The 21,996-nt window shown below is 40.2% G+C and overlaps 1 protein-coding gene across 1 annotated transcript; it reads right to left on the minus strand.

Moving 5' to 3' along the window:
* Positions 1-20,009: 20,009 nt before the first annotated feature.
* On the minus strand, positions 20,010-21,477 carry LOC145163444 (uncharacterized). Its single transcript, XM_079082285.1, has 3 exons — positions 20,958-21,477; positions 20,727-20,890; positions 20,010-20,633 (listed from the first exon to the last, which is right to left on the minus strand). Exons 1-3 carry the CDS (start codon positions 21,475-21,477, stop codon positions 20,010-20,012), a joined length of 1,308 nt encoding a protein of 435 aa, XP_078938411.1.
* Positions 21,478-21,996: the final 519 nt, after the last annotated feature.

Below are 21,996 nucleotides of genomic sequence, written 5' to 3' on the forward strand. Positions count from 1 at the left end.
CTAGACATTGTCTCTGCAACTGGTGTATGTGCAAGGTATCAGGCTGACCCTGACCGCAGCCAAACAAATACTCCGGTACCTGAAAGGAAGCAAATCTCTTGGTCTATGGTACCCCGCAGGCAATGACTTCATCCTGCAAGCTTTCACAGATGCGGATCACGCCGGATGCAGATTAGACCGCAAAAGTACCTCAGGAGGATGTCAATTTTTGGGAGGAAGACTCGTCAGCTGGTCCTCAAGGAAACAAAGTTGTGTTTCTCTGTCTACTGCAGAAGCTGAGTATGTGGCCGCAGCCAGCTGTTGTTCTCAAGTCCTTTGGATGAAAACTCAACTATTGGACTACGGGTAAAGAATGCTATGGATACCGATCTATTGTGACTCTGAAAGTGCTATTACTATTTCGCACAATCCAATTCAGCACTCCAAGACTAAGAATATTGAACTACGGTATCATTTCATCAAAGACCACATCTTGAAAGGTAACATTGAACTCATCTTTGTCCATACTCATGAAGAGATTGCTGATGTGTTCACAAAAGCGCTCAACTCCACAAAACTTAACACCTTCCTGCAAATGTTAGGAATGATGAATCCAGACCCGCAATTCGTTTTGAATTGATAGATACCGCAGACCATCCTTGGTCTCCGTTGCGGTTCTAACTGAAAGTTACTTATGATAGATGGTTTTGGTACCGCAGTCTATGTACCGCAACCATATATCATACTTATCTCTCATGGGTCCTTATTTCTTGTTATTACTAATTTTTGTACAAGTGCTCTCCTCAGTTCTTCTACCGCAGTCTATGTACCACACATGTACTCATCCGCAATAACAAAGGATCCATCCGCAATGAAGTTTCCATCCGCAATCACATTGATAATTTCTCAACTGTTTCATCAACCCTTGAATCATGGTGTGCTATTTAATGATCCTTCATTAAATAAAACATTAAATAAAAAACATTCCTTGAGAAACTGTCTCATTCTCTTTTTGAATAAACCTTGTGTCAGACCTATTTTAGGTATGATGACAAAAAGAACGTTTTTCCATAAACACATCCTTAATCTGTCTTTTCCTCTTACCCAGCACGTCCCATCCGTTACAACTTCTTTTCCCCTCTCCACACGATCACCTGACGTGATGATGTACGTCAGACTTTTCATTAAATGCAAATCCCTTTTTGGTAAAATCTCAAAAACTTTTTTAAACCGTTTCATATTAAGTGGCTGAGATTTAATTTCCAATTCAAAAGATTCCCCCCAAACGACCTTTTACCTTATCCTTTCTTTTTACCTAGGGTAAAAACAGTTACTGTTCAAATTCATCCCTATATAAACCCTTCTTCTTCCCCAAAATCACCTTACGATCTCTGAACATTGAATCTTCCCTCTCAAATTCCTACAAGCACTCTGTTTTCTACTCTTTCTCTCAAGGTCCTACAATGGTGAAATCTGGTGTATCCAAGAAACAATCCAAGGCATCTGGATCAGTGAAACCTACTGGTTCAGACTCTCCCACGATTGCTTCAAGCAACTTCAGAGCAGTGTTCGAAGATCATTCATCCTACAATACTTCGATCAAGCTGATGATCAAGTTTCTGAAGAATCACCCCCTGTTTGGCCCCTTCGATGCTTTCACAGACGTTGTCCCAATCTCAACCCTATTCAAATGTGCCTTCTCAGCCTATCGCCCACTCGAAAACCCACAAGAAGTTCATCTTAACCTGGTTAACGATTCCTTGGTCATTCTGTCCAAAGAAAAGTTTCTTTCTGCCATTAACCTCCTTGTTCATCCCTCCATCAAGATTTTCACCCCATCCATGGCGGACGTTACTTCTGTACTTTACCAAATGGGATATCAGAAGAAGATTAAAGGAATTGGGGAATTCAAGAAAAACCAACTGCCTGCGGTCTGGCAATTTGTTTGCCACTTCGTCATCCGCAGTCAATCCGGCAGAACCGGAGGCACGGATAATATGGGACTCAAACTTCTATAGCTGGTGTGGAGTATCTTCACAGGTCATGACGTGAACTACGGGCAGATCCTATAGGACGACTTTCTTCAATACATTCCCAAGGAGAGCCCAAGGGAGAACCCAACCGAACTCACTTTCGCAAGGTTCTGGTCCCTCTGCATTTCAGACCTCCATGCGGATGCAGGGATCAACATGGGCAGTGACATCAATTTCTTTGTCACCAAGGATCTCAAAAGGTACAATCCCTCATCCGATCAATCTATTTTTGGACAAATTCGAAGACTTCCTACCCACATTCTTTCCACTCTTGGTCTTGAGACTGCTGATGTCTGAGATCATATTGAGGCTACGGAAGGTATTGCCCCATACCTTCCTACCCCGCCTCTTAAAAATCCATCCGCAATCATTAACCCTGAAGGTACCGCAGTCCCTTCTTCCACGACTCTCTCCAATCTTTCTCAAAGAAGAAAGCAATTGGCCTCCAAGAAGAAACAAAGAACTCCCAAGAAGGATGCTACCAAACCAACCGCACCCACCAAGAAACGTAAAATCACACCAACCGCACCCACACCTGATAGTGATTCTGATGAGGATGTGCAACCAATTGCCATCCTTAAGAAAAGGAAAACCAATACCTCTGGCCAAATGCGTGACCGGACCAATACTTAAGCCTCTCAAAAGGCTCCGGTAGTCCTTGGGGTGGCCGCAGACCCATTCAATACCACTATCCTTTTCCAATCAGACTCAGAAAGTGAGTCTGATTCACCACATCGTGGAGACTCCCCTCCAGTTCACTCCCACGAGGATGACACTGGTGCACGCCCTAAGGTCTCCAGGGCTTCCCGACTACATTTTTTTTCTTCTGAGGAGTTGTACTCCATCCTCTTGAACGTAACCCAAACACCTCCCCAACCGCAGGGCACTTCTTCCGCCCTAGCCAGAACTAAGCCGAGGCCAAACTTGACTACGGGTCAAGGAGACCAAGGAAGCTCAGGAAATCCTACTCTGCTTACATCCGCAGCAGGCGGTTTAGGCACGGTGAGCACTAATGTGCAAGGATCCGTGAACCCGAAGGACACTTCGGTGCGATTCCAAGGATTTGACGGGGATGAATCAAATGACTCATGGTTGAACTACACTCCGGTAACTGAGTCAGACATGAAGAAATATGCTTGTTGGTGCATGGAAATGCTCCACAAATAATGAGTGTTTATTAGGTTGTATTTTCCCTTTATTGTATTTATGGTGTAAATACTCTCCCTCCTATATAAAGGGAGAGTTGGTCATATCTTATTAGTTAGCTAGCTCACTTTTTCTTATTTACTTTACTTCTCACAATGTAATCTAGAGAGAGAAAAGTGGTGGGTTCTCCCACCCATGGAGAGTTTCTCTCCCACCATGTTCGTCATGCAATATTATGATTATTCTCTCTTGTTCTTAGTCTTTTCTTATGAACTCATAATATGTTCTTCGTGTTCATACTTACAAAAACACGATTAATCTCGAGATATCTTTCTTCCGCACTCACCGTTCGTTATAAAAATGGGTCTCTACAATTGGTATCAGAGCCGTACCTTGAAGATCTCACGATTAGTTCAAGGGAACGACTCCCGTTCGGTGATTATCTTGTAATTTTTCTGTGTTTCTGCAAGAAAAAAATTTCGGGTTTCTTACCGGAATTTTTTTTTATGAAGTTCGTTCTTAGCTCTATTTTCTGGGTGATTCTATCTTAGTAAAATAAATTGTTGCTGCTGCTGCTTCTCGTTCTATTTGATGCTGGAAAAAGATGTTCTTAAAAGTTATTATTTTGTTGCTGTTGAAGAAATGAAGAAAAAAATGGGAGAAGAATTAATTTTGTGGTCTCTTAAAAAGGTTGAAGATGTATTCCAGGGAGTTATTTTTTCCTTGGATGAGAAGACACAAGATTATGGGCTTATTTTTCTTGAAGAAAGTGGAGAAAAGCATTTCTTTTTGAAGATTTTTCTTTCCCAGCAACTTTCATCATCATGAGGTATGAAGATTTTTGATTCTCATGTATTAGTTGCTGTAGATCTCAAATTGAATTGTTTCGACGTGATAATTTGTTTGCAAAAAGTCAATTGTCCTTGTTACTCTTTTGGGTAAAGAGTATTCCACTATTTGCTCCCTCAAAAAGACAAAAACCATGTGACATTGTCCAATCTCATCACCTTTTGTCCCTAAAAACCCCCTGCACACTCCTCTTTTTGCCTTCCCAAGACGCACCATTGACTTAGAATGCTTTATAAAAAGATTCCCTCATTAAAATATGAATAAATGGCCTTTGCGGTACCATTTTTCATGAAAAAATTGCATTTTTCGTCATCTGTTCAGCCCTTCTCGGAGCCCCGAACCGCAGCCAAAAATTGCCTACCGGAGCCTCCTTAGAAGCCTACCCGCAGCCCTTCTTAGCCTTGGTACCGCAACCCCTCTCAGGCCTAAGTACCGCAGCCTCTTAGTCCAAACCAAGGATCCGAAGCCTCCCCTGCTGAACCGAAGTCTTCCTCTTGCGGACTCCCCTCGGACCGCAGCCTCGGACCGAGGTCCTCGCACCGCAGGCTTCTCCCTTCTCGGTTCGGACCACAGGCGCTCCACTGCAGTCTCGCACCGCTGCCGCTTGCCTTCCTTTGAACCGCATCGCAACTGCCGAAGTCTGCTTCAGCTCCATCCGCACCCAAGACTACCCACCGCAACCAGCCTAGACCCGCAATCATCCCATCCGACCGCAACCACCAGACTTCGGATCTCCTCCCTTCTCCACCCTCTCTTCAGCCCCCTTTCCCCCCTTCCCTCCTTCTTCTTCCTTCAACCCCTCCCTCCTCCTCCTCCCCCCTCCTTTCCACCTTCTTTTTCCTCCCCTCCCCTCCTTTTTTCCCCTTCTTTTTTTTGAACCCTCTTTTTTTTTTTAAAACTTCATTTTTTTTTATTATTCAGCCATTTTTTTTAAACGACAATTTTTTTTATTCACCAATTTTTTTTAATACCAATTTTTTTTAACGACAATTATTTTTATTTAGCCATTTTTTTTATCAAAACCAATTATTTTTTTTTATTACACCAATTATTTTTTTAACACCAATTTTTGCCACAACCGAACTTTGGATTGTCACATTGGTTCATTTCATGCTGGTTATTGTGACATCCCCTAATTTCTCGGCCAGAAAAGACCGATTTAATTTATGCTTTTTAAAATAAAACCAGAGAAATCTTTTTAAAAGATGTTGCGGAATTGGTCCCCAATACAAAATATGATAAAAGTTTGTCAAAACCTTTCTTCAAGAAATATATAATTTCATTTCATATCAAAACCTCGGGATGTCATGTTCCGATACAGATCAAAAGCATAAACAAGACATTATAAGCCTTTCAACAGTTATTTACAACTACTGGCCTATAATCCAAAAATCTCTCATCGTCCTCCGACTATGCTCGGGGTCCACTACCTGTAACATAAAAAGCTGAGTGGGTCAGGCTTGGGAGCCTGGTGAGCATGTAGTGTTTTCAACCCACAATAATAATAAACTTATTAAGTTCACCAATCAACAATAACCCTGATTACCCGTTCCCGTTATCCTCACTTTACGTCCCTAACCACTTATCACAAGGGACGTAGCCTAAAGAATATCATCGGGATGGACACTACTGCTAAGGGGTTTCCTCAGCCATACATGTCCTAAAGGCAACCATGAGGGGGATGGAGTACAGCGAATGAACACTCTAGTTCATTACACCTACAGGTTGCGGGCCTGCCAGTGTTCCACTGGACTGTCTAGAAAGTCCGTGGTCGTCATCCAAACTCCGCTAGATGACTGGATCTCAAATCACATCGAGGCCTCCACTAGACGATTTCTAGACTTATGGCAGCTGCTGATTGGACCGAGGTCTAGTGGTCCATCTGCGAGGCTCGGAGGCTAAGGGGTGCGAGGCTCGGTCCAGCTGCGAGCTTCGGATTGGGCCTCCCTTCGGTCGAATCAGAATCTGACACGCAGCTACTGTTCATGCGAGGGAAGGCGACACGTGGCTTCGCATGACTCACCAATTTCGGACACGTGGCACTCTTTCAGCGAAGGTGACGTGGCAAAAAGTGACTATGCGAATTTTCTCGATTTTCACGCCAAAACTTCTAAAATCCATAACTTTCGTATACGAGCTCCGTTTTTGACGTTCTTTATATGCACGCGTAGGTAAAATTACGCTCTACAACTTTCGCTTAGACTTCGTCGGCTAATTTTGATTTAATTTTTATATTATTATTTTTAACAGACCGGACAGGAATTCCGTTAAAAATTCATAACTTCTTCATCCGACGTCCGTTTTTGTCAGACTTTTTTACCGTTGTGCTACTATTTACGAGACCTTCAATTCTCGTTTAGGTCGTGTCGGCTAAAAATCACTCCATCTAAAATTCGAGTTTTTAGCTGTCTACTGCTAAGCTGAAACTTCGAAAAATCATAACTTCCTAATACGAAGTCAGATTTGGGAGTTCTTTTTATACTTACTCTCGGTTTAACGAACACTACAAGTTTCGTTTAGATCACTAAGGCCAAAAAGTAGTTTATCGAAAACTCACTTTTACGACATTCGGCCCCGTGCCGGTTTGTCGCGAAACTTCGACAGGTCATAACTTCTTCGTTATAACTCGGATTTCGACATTCTTTATATATCTGTAATCCTTGTCACGCCCACTACAAGTTTCTTAATAGATATCGGCTTTATCTAAAATTTAATTTTTGACGCTCATTTTTATTCTTAATTAATTAAGCCCTAATAATTAAGCATAAAACACATAATTCACATAATTTCTTTTCATTTCTTCAAAATGAGTTACAAAGGTTAACCTAGACTATAATGTCAATATAAATGTCTAGCCTAGAAACACGGGCATTACAGTTATTATTATTGGAAGAATACTCCTACCGCAGTCGGACTTCATATTATTTTTGTGATGCTTGCACCGCAACAGCGATTGATCAACAAAGTTGTTTCGCATTCTTCACATTATGGGATTTTATGACTTGTCGCTCTTGATTTTTGGTTGACGAATCATGTATCTTGAGCATGTGGACTTTACTTTCTATTGAAGACCACTTCAAGTGTTCCGGTACCGCAGTTTGGATATTTGGATATATTTTTGGCACAACAGATTATTTTCAGCACAGCTTCAGCAACTATGTCACCCGCCTCCTCATGACCGCAAGAGTATCTCTGTTACTCTTTCTCGTTTCTTATCGAGACCCTTCATACATCTAGGGAGAGCTTCTCTATTAGCTCTTGGTATCCGACACTCTCCATCCGATGATTTGTTGATTTTTGATATCCGGTCATTGGTTATCAAAAATAGGGAGAGAATATCATCCGGATTTGGTTATTACGATTGCTTGAGTTTGGATTTTGAAGACTTCTGAAGACGATTATTTATTTACTGATGCGATGTGGCACTTATTTTTGGTCTTTACGGATCAAATTTTCGGCATTATTCGATGTTTTCCGATTCAGATTATTTATTATTCGGACTCTACCACAGGATGATTTTGTGTTCGCATCCGGTTCAGATCTTATGGTTTCACGAGTTTTGATTTGTGATATGTTGAATACGAAGATTATTTTGGCAATGTGACGTGGCACTTATTTTTGGTCCTTGGATCAAATTTTCGACATTACTGGACCATGTTTTTGGACTCACATTATTTTTATCCGGACTTCATTTTAGGGATGCTTCACATTTTTAGCAGATTATTCTTTGAAGAATTTCGGTGTATTATGATTCGAGAACTCGAGATGTTTTTCAGACTTTTGAAGCCGAAGTGTGTCTTTTATTGGATCTTCTACTTGCTCATGGTGACCTCCTTCTTCGGGTGATGAGGACTGGTTTGAAGATTTGGATCTTATTTTTTCTGCTTCATTGGTTGTGCTTTGAAGTCGAAGACCTTCATTTCAGAGATTCATGACCAGTTTCAGACTGCACAGACACTTCAGAGTTTCAGAGACATTTCAGCACTTGGTTTCATTTTATTGCCACACTTGCTAGTCGGATTACTGTATTATAGCCTTGTATCACTTATTGGATCTCTCATCATTTGTAAGCATTTAGGGAGAGAATGTTGGTGCATGGAAATGCTCCACAAATAATGAGTGTTTATTAGGTTGTATTTTCCCTTTATTGTATTTATGGTGTAAATACTCTCCCTCCTATATAAAGGGAGAGTTGGTCATATCTTATTAGTTAGCTAGCTCACTTTTTCTTAGATTAGAGATTACTTTACTTCTCACAATGTAATCTAGAGAGAGAAAAGTGGTGGGTTCTCCCACCCAGGGAGAGTTTCTCTCCCACCATGTTCTTCATGCAATATTATGATTATTCTCTCTTGTTCTTAGTCTTTTCTTATGAACTCATAATATGTTCTTCGTGTTCATACTTACAAAAACACGATTAATCTCGAGATATCTTTCTTCCGCACTCACCGTTCGTTATAAAAATGGGTCTCTACAATGCTGCTTTCAGGAGAGCATTCCAAGCATGCAAGGAACAACAGATCAAGCAACAACAACAAAAGGAACAAGAAATCCAGTCAGTGGCTAAGTATTGGGCAGATGCAATCAATAATGCCAATACCGTAGCCACCATTATGAAGGTTCAAGACTGGATGACCGAGATGGCTGAAACAATCCTTAAAGCTCAAGCAGCTGGTGAAGGTGCAGGCCCCTCCAGAGTAACTCCTACTCCAACTCCAACTCCAAATCCAATTCCAACTCCAACAGTTCATGAATCACAAGACGAAGGAACCGCAATAGAAGTCAGTTCTGCTCCCACCTTCGGTTTTGATGATGATGACATTCAGGAGGTAAATAAGCCCAGTCCTTCTGATGATGACCTTATGATGTTCGATGAAGAAGAGGAATCCAGTGGCTCTCACCATTCAACTTCAAAACCCAAAGAGAAGAAGAAAAAGAAGAAGAATGCTGTCACAAGAAAAGAATTTCTGAGCTTACAAGCAAAAGTTGATCAAATTCTAGTTGCAGTCAAGCCAACTCAACCGCAACCAGAAGACACCCCCGGACCGCAGTCATTGATCGAACGGATAGAGCGCTTGGAAACGCATGAGCGATTGGCTGCTGAGAGAATTTCTCTCAAAGTTGAAATGGGAATCCGGTCCCTTGACAACAATAAACAAGCAAATCACAAGGACTTCATGGCTGCTGCGGAACGCCTCATCTCTGAGGTGATCGCAATCAAGAAAGATCTCCAAGCAGCCATTGCGGATCAAGCCACCCAGTCTCGAAAACTGATAGCTGAGACTCACACTGCGTAAGAGTCCACTATCTCAGTACTTCAAGCCACAATCAACCGCCTGCAACGATCCTTATCCTCAAATTTCCATGGTCCCGAGATTCTTCAGCTCACCAAGGAAATTCATAGACTGCTCTTCAACTCCACCATTCCCAATAATCAACAGTTGGCCGATGCCCTTACAGCTTAATTTCAAGACGTTTTTGCCAAAGTTGATGGCCTTCGATAATGGCTTGAGGAAGCTCCTGGGTTGCATTCCTCAAGAGGGGGAAGTGAAGAAGAAGTCCATCACTCCAATCACTCCATCTCACAACATCAAAGTCCCCCCATCATTACAGAAAAAATTCCTACACCGCAACCATCTCATCATACTCCACCTCATAACACTCCACCGCAAGAGGAGATCACTCCTGAGAAACCATAGACTCCCCCTCACTTCAAAAATCTGGTGGAGCACATGTCCTCTCTATGCTCAAATGACTCTCCTGCCACCTCCCAAAGGAAAAAAGATTGGAAGGCAGCTAAACTTGCGGAGCTCATATGGAGAGAATGCGGTTTTGATACTATCATGGATGAATCCTTGATAAACTCTTGGATCAATCCTCACCGCAGACTGCTGGATGACGATTACAGACCTCACCTCACCTATGCTGAACCCCCTTCGGATGGCTACTGGGATGTTCCAATCTCCCCTAATGCCAAATACTTCACAGTGTTTGAGCAATTCGACCGCAACCTTCCATACCACAAAGGGCTGCCAATGGAATTTGAGAGACTTAGTCTTTTTTATGCTAAGCATGCCTCTCCCATTGAGAAAATATGGTCTAACGATAGACCATCCGCAGTCAAGAACTACAAGATTCGGAAGTTCATGAAGGCTGACTTCATCCAGTACACCCTCGCTAGAAGGGAACACGACTATGTCCGCACCCAAGCTGACTTCCCCTGTATGAATCCGGAAGAAGTCTTTCTCATTGCAAAGGTGTTCCAGAACAAGTCGGAGAAGCACCCGAAGATGAAGATTGCGCTTGAAAGGGTTAATACTTTTTTGAAGGAAACGGTCTGTGATTTTGCTAAAATCGACGCAGACATCTACCCCACCATTGCCAAGAAATTTGATCTGCCACCACTCGACCCTGCACCTATGCCTACCAAAGGCTATCAAGAAAGATCCTTAGGTGCAACCAACTTTCCTGAACTTGGAGTCATTTTCAAAAGGAAGATCGATAATGTCAAATACTTCATTCCTATGACTGCCATGCATCGCCTCACCAGGAAGCAACTTGATATCTGTCGAACCGCAGTTGAAAAATCGAAGCACACTACTGCAGAAGTCAAGTTCGAGATTTTAAGGAGAATCATCTGGTTGGAAAACATCAGGAAGTTTTGGTGGATCCTGATCAAGTTTCTTAAACTTGATAGCTGAACAAAAGTTAAAGAGGTCATTTAGGGGGAAATTGTTGAATCATAAAAAGTGACCCTCTTGAACTTCAGCTACCACAGTCGACAAGCACCCGCAGTCAAGCTCCTTCATCAGCAACCGCATCCGGAGTCTCTACCTACCGCAGTCTCTTTACTAGATTACTTTACTTGTCTTTTATTGTAATACTCTCTATTGTCCAGTATGCCTTGCATGGCTACTCTTAGAGATGTAATTTAGTGTACTTCGTGAGTCTCTATAAATAGAGCTCATTCTCTTGTATTCATAACGCATCTATCTATTCTGAATACACATCTCTGAAGTTATCCTTTCTATCTAATTACCCATCCCTTCTTACTCTCAAATCTTACTAGAATACAACTGATTATAACCTCTCTTCGGAGCAAGTCTTTTGTGACTTAATCACTAAGTTTGATCTTCCTTACTAACTTGGTTTGAATGCATTCCTTGTTATGAATCAACTTATGTGTATACTTGATATAACAATTGTTGTCATTTCTATTTCTTTACTTTTCCGCAACTAACTCTCTAACTATCTAACTCTAACTTATTAATATTATTGTTGAGCTTTTACATCCTTTGAGATTAACTATTTCGAAATCTACTTGTTCTAACGTTTGTTCAAGTGTGTCTCAAAGTTTTTCTCTCAACACGGTTCATTATTTCATTACCACTTTCAAAATTCTCTCAAAGATTTCTGGCGATTAAAAGGCTCTCTACTGTTCATCTTCTTCAAAGCTTCATCAATGGCGGCTTCATCTGAGAATCATTATGTTCAAGATCAAACTGCTCATTCAACACTTCTTTCAGTGAAGCAACATCAAAATCTCATCATCGATTTGGATCCGGTAAAATATGATGCCTTTCTTCTACCTCTGATTAAGTGCTTGAAATATTCTCCTCTTACTATTGCTATGTCTCAAGTTGAGAATGTTCCTCTCTCGATTCTCTCCAAAGCATATACCACTGCCAACTATGTCAAGGACGAGCAACAGATTTACTTCGATATCCATAATCACACCACCTCGATTTCCAATACCCGTTTCTGCAATCTGCTAGGGCTCCTACAATCTGACAATCTGATCAATCCGGAAACCATCCCCAACGCAGCCATCTTGGAAATGTTCTATCAGATGGGATACAAGGAAACACTCACTGTTGTATCCAAATTCAAGAAACCCAATCTTCCACCAACTTGGAACGCCCTTTTCACCATCTTGTTCAAATCCTTCTCTGAAAGGGTCACAGGCAATGACTGTGCACGAAAGCTCTTCATGGGCCTGATGTATGGCCTTTACACTGGTGAAAACATAGACTATGGGTCTATCCTCTGGGCTCAATTCATCCAGAGCACTCACTCTGTTACTCGTCACAGTGAGATCTCCTGTGCGAGATTTTGGACCGTTGTTGTCAACAGGGCTATTACGCAGCTCAAAATTACAGTGATGACTGATGCACTGATGGCTTCCATTGCGAGATTCCATACAACAGGTATTATTATGGCAGATAAGTCCAAGTTCGATTTTATTGGTTCAATTCCGGAAGCGATGTTTCGTGATGTTCCTCCCGCAAGTAAAATTCTCGAGGGATATCGCGCTCTTACTCCTTCAGGACCTCGTCCTTTAACTGATGAGTTCCAAGCTATTTTGGTTGAGGCTGATAAACCCAAGAAAGGGGGCAAAGGGTCTAAGAGAACTACAAAGAAAGATTCTACGAAAGAAGGAAATTTTGTGGCTCCGAAACCACCATCTCTGAAGCGAAAGGCACCTACTACCTCTACTGATGCACCAAAGCGAAGGAAGCAACCCGCTAGAAGGCGAAAGTCTCCTACTCCTACTCCATCTCAGAGTGAAGATGCAAATTCGGATTTTGATACCGAGTCGGACATTCGCATTGAGGAGGATCCCCATGTTCGCAATGAGGAAGATGCACCCATTCGCACTGAAGAACAAGGACCCATTCGCACTGAAGAATAAGAACAAGTTCGCACTGAGACAACTCCTCCCCGTAATAATTATGTTCCTTCTCCACCTCCCTCACCAAAAACAACTACTTTTATACCAATCATCATTGCTCCTCTCCCACCTGTATCAACTCAAACACCCACAACTATTCCAGTTTCCATACCTATTTTCACAGATTCTACAGTTCCACCTCAAACCTCTACTGCACCTGTAAGTTCAGTCAACGTATCTGATACGGGGGCTAACACTTCAGGTTTTTCAACCCATGTTACATCACCCATCTCTTCCATTCACACGGATGATCCGGACATGATTTTCGGAGATGATGAAGATGATGATTTGGAAGGATTCTCTTTCAGTCCTTTTCAAATAAGGATTGACAATGACGATGATGTCTCTACTTCGAAAGCGGAATTCAAATCTCTTCATGAGAAGCTTGATCAGCTGCTTCTCGCATCCAACGTTTCCACTTCTGAAGCTTACTCGAAAGTTACGGTTGAATCAATCCCTGAGAGAGTCATAAAGGAACATATTGTCAACACTTCTACTTTCTCCAAGGCAGTTTCTGACTCTGCTGCTGTTTGCAAGGAAACGACCGAAAAAGTCGATAAACTAATTACTGACACAAGGGAATTCATGGAAGCCTACCAGGTTACCTACAACGCCAACACCACAACAACGAACAAGGCTACTCAGAATGTTGGTGCCATGTTCCAAGCAGAAAAGGCAGACTTTGCTGAACTTCGCACCATTTTCAAGTCTGATCATGACGCATTCCAGACTTCTATCGATGCGAAACTCACAAAGCTTCAAGCAGACTTGGCGATGGAGAACAAGATCATGGATACTCTCGCAGTCAAAGAGGAAAAATGTAAGGTGTTGGAAACCAAGCTTCACTTCACTCAAAAGAAGGTCGATGATTTGCTAGTAGAGAAAGCAGTCACGCGAAGTTGTATTTCTGAGGTTAATGGACTGCTCTCTGATATCATTGAGACCCGTGTTCCCATGATTTCCATCACAGTACGAAAGCATCTGGCTGAAAAGCTAAGACCGGTGTTCGCAATGTTGCACCATTTGGAGGGTGTTTCGACGCCGATGTCTTTTCCGAAACAAGGGGGAAGGGAGTTCTATAGTTCAAACGGATGTTGACAACCCTAAAGTTTCAGTTAAACCTCCTGTCAGAAAGCAAGATCCAAAAGACAAGGAAACGTTATTCAGCAATGAACCCATTATTGATGATAGTGAAGACAAAGAGTCTGATGAAGCTGAGCTTAAAAGGGGGAAGGCTCGCGAGGCAGAGATTGAACATGCTCACATCGTCAGAGAGGCTGAAGAAAAAGAAAGAGCTGAAAAGGAAGCTCAGGCCACTCTTAAAAGAAAAATGCTATTATTTCCAAAGTGGACCCTGAAGCGTATGCAAAACCAAGTTGTTGATATGCCAAGTCAGTATTGGCTGGATCCTATTGCTTCCTTGATGTCCAAAATACACAGGATTCGTAGTTAGACCTTCCTATCACACGAAAGGCGTCCAGGTTTCGTGCCTTTATAAAGGTTGCTAATGTTCCTTTCTCAGACAACACTGGGGATCAACTGTTGTTTGCCTTCTACTTGAAACATATGAAGCCTCAGTTCGAGACCTGGAGTGCGAGAAAAATTATAGCTGTGAAGGTCACTGGGCCAATCGAGACTGAAAGCTTCCCTAATGCGAAGTTTAAAGTTACGAGAGGATCTGCACGACAAGCCTGCGAATTCACTCTCGCAGATTCGCCATGCTTGAACCCCCATGACTGGATGGTTATATACAATATATTGCTGCGAGAGAAGGAGAAGTACGAACCTGTGTTTGCTCATCTTCAAATCGTGATCAAGTCTTACATTCAGGAAGTTGGGTTGATGGATGTGGAAATTGCCACTGTTTTGAGGCAAAAACCAAGTGTTGTTCCAAAAGAAGCTCCGAAAGACTTCCAGAAGCTCAAGCCAGGAAAGATTTATAAGGAAGGATGGTTCGTGGTATACACGGCTAGAGATCGTCCAGGAGCAGATCGATGCAAGTTATTCTTTCATCTTGAAGACAAGCACTTGTTTATTACTTCTTGTCTGGAGTTTATTTTGGAACTTGTTGTGAAGTTTAAGGGCAACAACAAAGATGATGTGAAGTGTTTCACTGATGTGATCACTTGGTACATTCATGTTGTAAGCTGCTGCTAAGTTTCATTCACAAAGTCTACGAAGTGCAGAAGCGAATCACGAATTAAAATGGCTATGGTTTCAATTGACGCAAAGGGGGAGATTGTTGAAGATATTAGTGTTGCGTCATTGGGCCTATGTTATTTAGTCCATTTTGTATAAACGAGTTGGTCCTGTCCACTCGTGTTTAATGCTAGGGTTATAGTATATAAGGTGCATGCATGCTACGTATGTTTGGTAACTTTTCAGAATTATCTCTGTAACCCTAATTAACGCCTCTACAGAAGTAATTCTTCATCGAGTTCTTCTGAGGTGTGAGAGTTAATCATTCAGCACCTGTTTGATCATATCGTGTTCTTTACCTGTTTTAATCTATTCAATCTCTAAGGATTTATTCCTATCACCAACATACTATGGGTCCAATCATCCTCGGGATGGAATACCCCAGGCCCACAACCAACAGGTTGGAATGCCCTCATACTGTGAGTCCAATCATCCTCCGGATGGAATACTCACGGCCCACAACCAACAGGTTGGAATGCCCAGGTCTATTGGCTTTTGCACCAAGCAGATAAGCCTCAACCGCCAAACGAACATGTGCACATATAACAGATAATCACATAGCAGTCTATAGACAACAACTGATCTGACAGATCATACCACATAGCATATAATACCATCCTATCTACCAGGATAACGATCTAACAGATCATACCACATACCACATAGTGCTATCCTACCTACTAGGATACCGATCTAACAGATCATACTAGCATAACATACCAAATAACAATCCAAAGGGCCGGCCTTGGTGCCTTAGACCCTTGAGTATAGTGAGGATAACTCACCTCGCAACTGTCGACTCGAAAGATAAGCTCAAACTCTCGGATCGCCGCCACTAACTCCACCACCTATATTCACCAGAGAACCATACTTGTAAATTTTGAATTTCCCAAAAATGCCCCAGAAGTTAAATAGTCAACCCTTGGTCAAAGTCAAAGTAAACGGTCAAGGTCAACAGTCCATGTTGACCCGACTCATTGAGTGCAGTCACTGACTCGTCGAGTCCTTCCAGAACTCTAGTGCCCATGAAAACCCTCTTCTGACTCGTCGAGTTTCTCTGCAACCCGCCGAGTTCATGCGTGCCAAAAGTCAGGAAAACCCTAGCTGACTCGCCAAGTCACCCTACTGACTCACCGAGTCCACGACAATCTTCATCGGACTCGCCGAGTTAACCATGCAACTCGCCGAGTCCCTTCAGTCCATATCCATACATATGCTTATTAAGTCATCTTAAGGTTCCATATTGCAGATCCAGCTTCCCAAGACATGTTTATCACGTATAGTTGCAGACTTTATGCGCATGCAAGGCTCTAAAGTCTTATAATGACAAAACCAAGCTTGTAATGGAGTTTTACACTTGAGGAGAGGTTCATACTTGCCAAAGCTGAAAACTTTATGGACTTAGAGACCAAGGAGAGTCCGGATCTGACGTTACAACTTCAGATCTTAGCTTATACCCAAGAATGGCTTCTTATTATGCTAGAAAAGCCCTAATATTTCACCAAATGAGATCTAGGATGAAATGAGGTCAAGGTAACGACTTGATACCTTCCACTGGATTCCAACTGAGGTAGATTTCTGATTCCCACACGTTCCTTGCTTCTAGTCACTTGTTCTCCAAGCTCTTCTCACCAAGAATCCTCTTCCAAAGCTTAAAACACACAAATGGAGCACACACACACACGTATTAGGGTTTGCTGAGCTCTCAAGGGATAGTAAGGAGGCCAAAGGAGGCTAGTGATCCCTTAAATAGGGTGCAAACACTATTACAAAAATGACCTACGGTCACACTTTCCGAAAAACGGCCTGCGACACTTTTTCTTAAAAGTGTGGCCAAAAGTCACTAAAAAAATTTAGAGACTGTTTTTGGATACATTTAAATTAGATTGTGTGGCCATTATATAGACAATCAAAACTTTTACGACACTTAATTATACCAAATGTGACAAATATTAGTCACGCTCGAACACTGAGGCCATAGGTCACAATCAGCCACATATATAGATTAAGATTGTCACACTTTTTTTATGAGAGACAGTAGATAAAATTATTGTCACATGAGTTAGTTCTCTGTGTGTCTATAACCTGTTGCCTTTTTAGCCACATAACAGACAAAGTAGCTAAAAGGTGACAAATATTGGTCACACTAATTATTTATGTGTCCATAGGGCGGTTCTATACTAGTTGTATTTAGTTTACGCAAAAAATTAAAAGAAGTTACTATTGGTTACTTATGGTCATGTACCTTTTATTATGTGTGTCAAAATATTATGAATTGGCTTTAAGAATAAACAAATAATGTGTGTAGGTAGCATTTAGTTACGTTTACAGCTATTATATGTGTCTATATGTAAATATAGTCATAAAAGAAAAATAATGTCTTATCGTTATAATTATGGGTCGTTCATTAAATATGATACTTATGGTCATGTATCTTTTATTATGTGTTTCAAAATATTATGAGTTGGCTTTAAGAATAAACAAATATTGTGTGTGTAGGTAGCATTTAGTTACATTTACAGCTATTATTGTGTCTATATGTAAATATAGTCATAAAATAAAAATAATGTCGTCTTGAATAAGAGTTATAAGAAAGGACCAAATTGCCCTTTTTGTCATCTATTCTTTTAATTGCACCAGATAATACACCATAATAAATGAAAAGATTAAAAATTATTTTAACAGAATATTATGATAAATAAATGAGATTAATACAACATAACTTGTGTAACATTGCATAACGAAAGTACATTGCTATTACATGCAGTTTATGTTATAACATGTGTAACAATATAACAGTAAAAAACCGAAAAAAAAATATGTTTGAGTTATAACAATATTACACCAGAATAGTTTGATGGTATAATATGGTAAAAAGATATTAACTAAAGTACATCGTCATTCTCCACATAACGCTATGCTCAAGGTTTGGCCTTTCCCTTCTACAAACAAAAAATAAAGATCATTAAGTGTTAAAAGAAGGAGAAATATTATAGCTACAAATGTAATTAATGACATTAAGAAACACGTACCGTACATATAAGAATACCGTGACAATCAGTACGAAAATAATCATTTTCCTTCTGCAAGTCAAGTGTGTCTACACGTGGCAATATGTTATCATTATGAGGAACAATAGTACTAAATTCTTCATCTACATCTTCATATGTATCTCTGTAATTTTTGGGAGGTGTCTTGAACACAATAGACATTTTTTGATCGAGTGGGTCTGTCACGTAAAAAACTTGTTGTGCTTGTGAGGCCAATATGAAGGGATCACCTTTATGGCCTAATCTTTTTAGTTCAACTAGTGTGTACCCCAATTTATCCCTTTTTACCCCATTTCTATTGTCAACCCAGTCACACATGAAAATTGGAATTCTTTTAAAATGATAATCTAGTACCCATATCTCTTGTAAAACACCATAATAAGTGTTTTTGGCATATGTTACAACTTCTTTACTGATGTGTGTGTCAGTTGCAACAACACTAACCCCACTATTTTGGTAAACTTTACCTTCACGAACTTTTGTACGAAAAGTATATCCATTAATAGCATATACATCGTATTTAATAATGTTCTTATTGGGTCCATGTGAAATCCATCTCATTGTCTCTGTTATACTTTCTCTACAGGCCCCTAACTCTCTCTCTACCTGAATTGTAATTAGATTATGAATTTAAGAAATCAAGAAAAAAATAACAAAGAACACAACATATGTGACAAGAATATACCTCCTTTCGTAACCAGTGGCCAAATGTTTTACTATGCTCTTGTTCTATATGTGCCTTTCGTTTAGTAGGGTGTAGATGTTCCAAAAATTCCATGTGTCGTCTGTCAATACGTTAATGTTAATATTATTATAAAAAACATACATGTAAAAAACCTTACTTGATATATGGGAGTACTTCAGATGTATTTTGCAATACAAAGAAATGCGCTTTGCTGAATAGTTCTGCAGAAACTTCTACCGATTTAGCAGCTGATAGAGGAGTATCGTTCGTAATAGAGCTACTATCTACACCTTTATGAATTCCACAATTGTTATGATTGTCAGGTGGAATACCAACAGTATCCATCCTTTTAAGGAATTGACTAAAAAACTCAATTGTCTCTTATGCAACATTCTCTTCTGCAATGCATCCTTCTGGTCTATTTTTGTTTCGCACGTGCCCCTTAATAACCTTCATAAACCTTTCGAATTGGTACATCCATCTAAAGAATATTGGACCGCATAATTTTACTTCCCTAGTGAGATGAACGGTTAAATGAATCATCACATCAAAAAATGATGGTGGAAAGTGTTTCTCAAGAAGACATAAGGTTACACATAACTCCTCTTGCAACTTATCGAGCTCATCCACTATGATTTCCTTGCTACATATTGATTTGAAAAAGAAACAAAACCTTGTAATAGAAACTCTGGTGGGTGGATGCATAATAGATCAAATTGCTATGGGCAAAAATTGTTGCATGAGCATGTGATAGTCATGTGATTTTAGTCCGATCAACTTCCTATCCTTTAGACTCACCAAACTAGAAAAATTAGAACAATACCCTTGAGGAACCCTTAAGTTGTATAAAGTCTCACAGAATTTGTCTTTTTCCTCTTTTGTCAATGTACAACCTGCTGCGGGAAGTGTTGTGTTGTTCCCTTCTATCTGAGGATGCAGCTCTGGTTTTAAACCATAATGAACCAAATCCAATCGAGCTTTATAACCATCTTTCGTCTTCCCGAGAACGTTCAAAACAGTTCCTGTTAAACTCTCACCCACGTTCTTTTCCACATGCATAAAATCTATATAATGTGGAACCAAATTGTCGGGCCAATACCTTAGTTGTCTATACCATATATTGAATTTCTTCCAGTATGTATTATTTTGCTGGCCCACATCTGAAGTACCCACTTGGTGTGATTTTCTCTTTTTATATTCATCTTCCCACCTCTTCCACTTGTTGATTGTTGGATTTCTGCCTCCTTGCCCTTATTAACCTTTCCCCATTTATTAATTATAAATTTTACCCTGTTATATATCTCCTCCCCATTCATAGGTTCTGGAGAGGGTGAGAACTATTGTTGTCCATTGAATGCCTTCTTTTGTCTTCTGAACGGGTGATCATACGGTAGAAATCTTCTATGACCAGCATAACTCTGCTTATTCGATTCAGGGAGTCTAATGCAGTGTGTCTCTTCACCACACACAACATAACCTTGAAAACCGCTGTATGGGCAACCACTTAATGTACCTAAAGCAGGATAATCATTAATAGTCCACAACACAACTGCGCGTAGTTTAAAATGCTCTTGTGCATATGCATCGTATGTTTCAACTCCAAAATCAAATAATAATTGCAGATCATCAATAAAAGGTGCTAGGAACACATCAATATCGTTTCCTGGTGTTCCCGAAATCAATAACGAAAGCATGATGAACTTTCTCTTCATACACAACCATGGTGGAAGGTTGTAAATGACAGTTAAAACAGGCCAAACACTATGACTCCTATTTCCTCTGTTCACATCAACCCCGTCCGCCGAAATGCCTAGTCGCAAATTTCTTGGTTCGCTAGCAAAATCAGGATATTTGTCATCAATGGCAGCCCATGCTGGTGAATCAGATGGGTGACTTAAAACGCCAACATCCACCTTTGTTTCTGTTGCGTGCCATGTTAAATCTTTTGCAGTTGTCTTAGACTGAAAAAGACGCTTGAAGCGCGGAATAATTGGATAGTACCACAAACATTTTGCAGGAATATTGTTTTAAATTTTATTTTTTTGTTCATCAACCTTCCATCTTGATTTACCACAAGTAAGACATGCTGCCAAGTCTGTGTATTCGTTTCTGTAAAGAATACAATTATTGACACATGCATGTATCTTAGTATACGCTGAACCCATTGCCTTAAATGCTTTTTTCGCCTCATATGTACTACTGTACATTTCGTTTCCTTCTGGTAACATGTTTTTTTATCAAAACTAATAATTCAGTAAAGCACTTATCTGATACTCCATACTTACTCTTCAAGTTGAGTAGTTGAATGATTGCAGATAACTTTGTGAAATTATGACACCCTGTGTATAGGGGCTTCTCGGCATCCTCTATCAGTTCTCTAAACTTATCAGGGTTCCCAATAAAATTTTCTTCTACAGCTTCAACCATCTCTACTGTTTCTGCAGCATCTATTGGCATTTCTGTGTTCATGTTCGTGGAATCTACATCGTTTGACGTATCCATGTCAAAATTATGTTCATATGCATAACTTCTTGGTGGTTCTTCTGTTTCTCCATGCTTATTCCAATTTATGTATGTTTGATCAATTCCATTCCTGAATAGATGATCATCTACCACATCCACCGAATGAGATATGTGGTTTACACACTTAACACATGGACAGGGAATTCTTATCTTTTTTTTGGTATCTGCAGGATCCATATGTTTAGAAATCTTGTAATTGTGCACTGCATATTTGATAAATTCTGCAACACCTTTTACATAGGTTTCTGATGTTCTGTATGCTCCCATCCAAGACTTATCCATATTCAGCTTACAACAGCGTCAACAAGCAATATATGTTTCCTGTTTATTGACCCATTTTAACAAACAGTTGGTGTGCATAAACAAAATAGATCACATTGCTAATAAATCCAATATCTTGAAAGAAAAAAACTTGTTAACTCAAAATAAAATATAATTACACACATCATGACCCAACTAGATAACAAATATTCATATTATGAGGGTAATTGTTTTGTAATTTCCTGTATTAATTAAATGTAGTATTTGTACCTGTATGAATTTGATGTTGACGCATCAATTTCTGGTTGAAGAATAAACGTAGTTGCAGTGCCTTTGTAGTTATCAGATATTGAATCGATAGGAATTCATATTGTCTAATTTGGGATATTTACGCATGATCAGGGGCATGTGGAGAAGTGATAAAAAAGTGGATGATCAGGGACATATCGAGACATTAAAAAAAAAGAAACAAAAAGTGTTTGTAATTGGGTTCGAACCCATGACATTCCAAAATATACCAATAACTACATTGACACTTAC

This window comes from Lactuca virosa, chromosome 3 (genome assembly GCF_052849685.1).
Source record: "Lactuca virosa cultivar CGN04683 chromosome 3, Lactuca_virosa_CGN04683_v6, whole genome shotgun sequence".
Taxonomy (NCBI): Eukaryota; Viridiplantae; Streptophyta; class Magnoliopsida; order Asterales; family Asteraceae; genus Lactuca; species Lactuca virosa.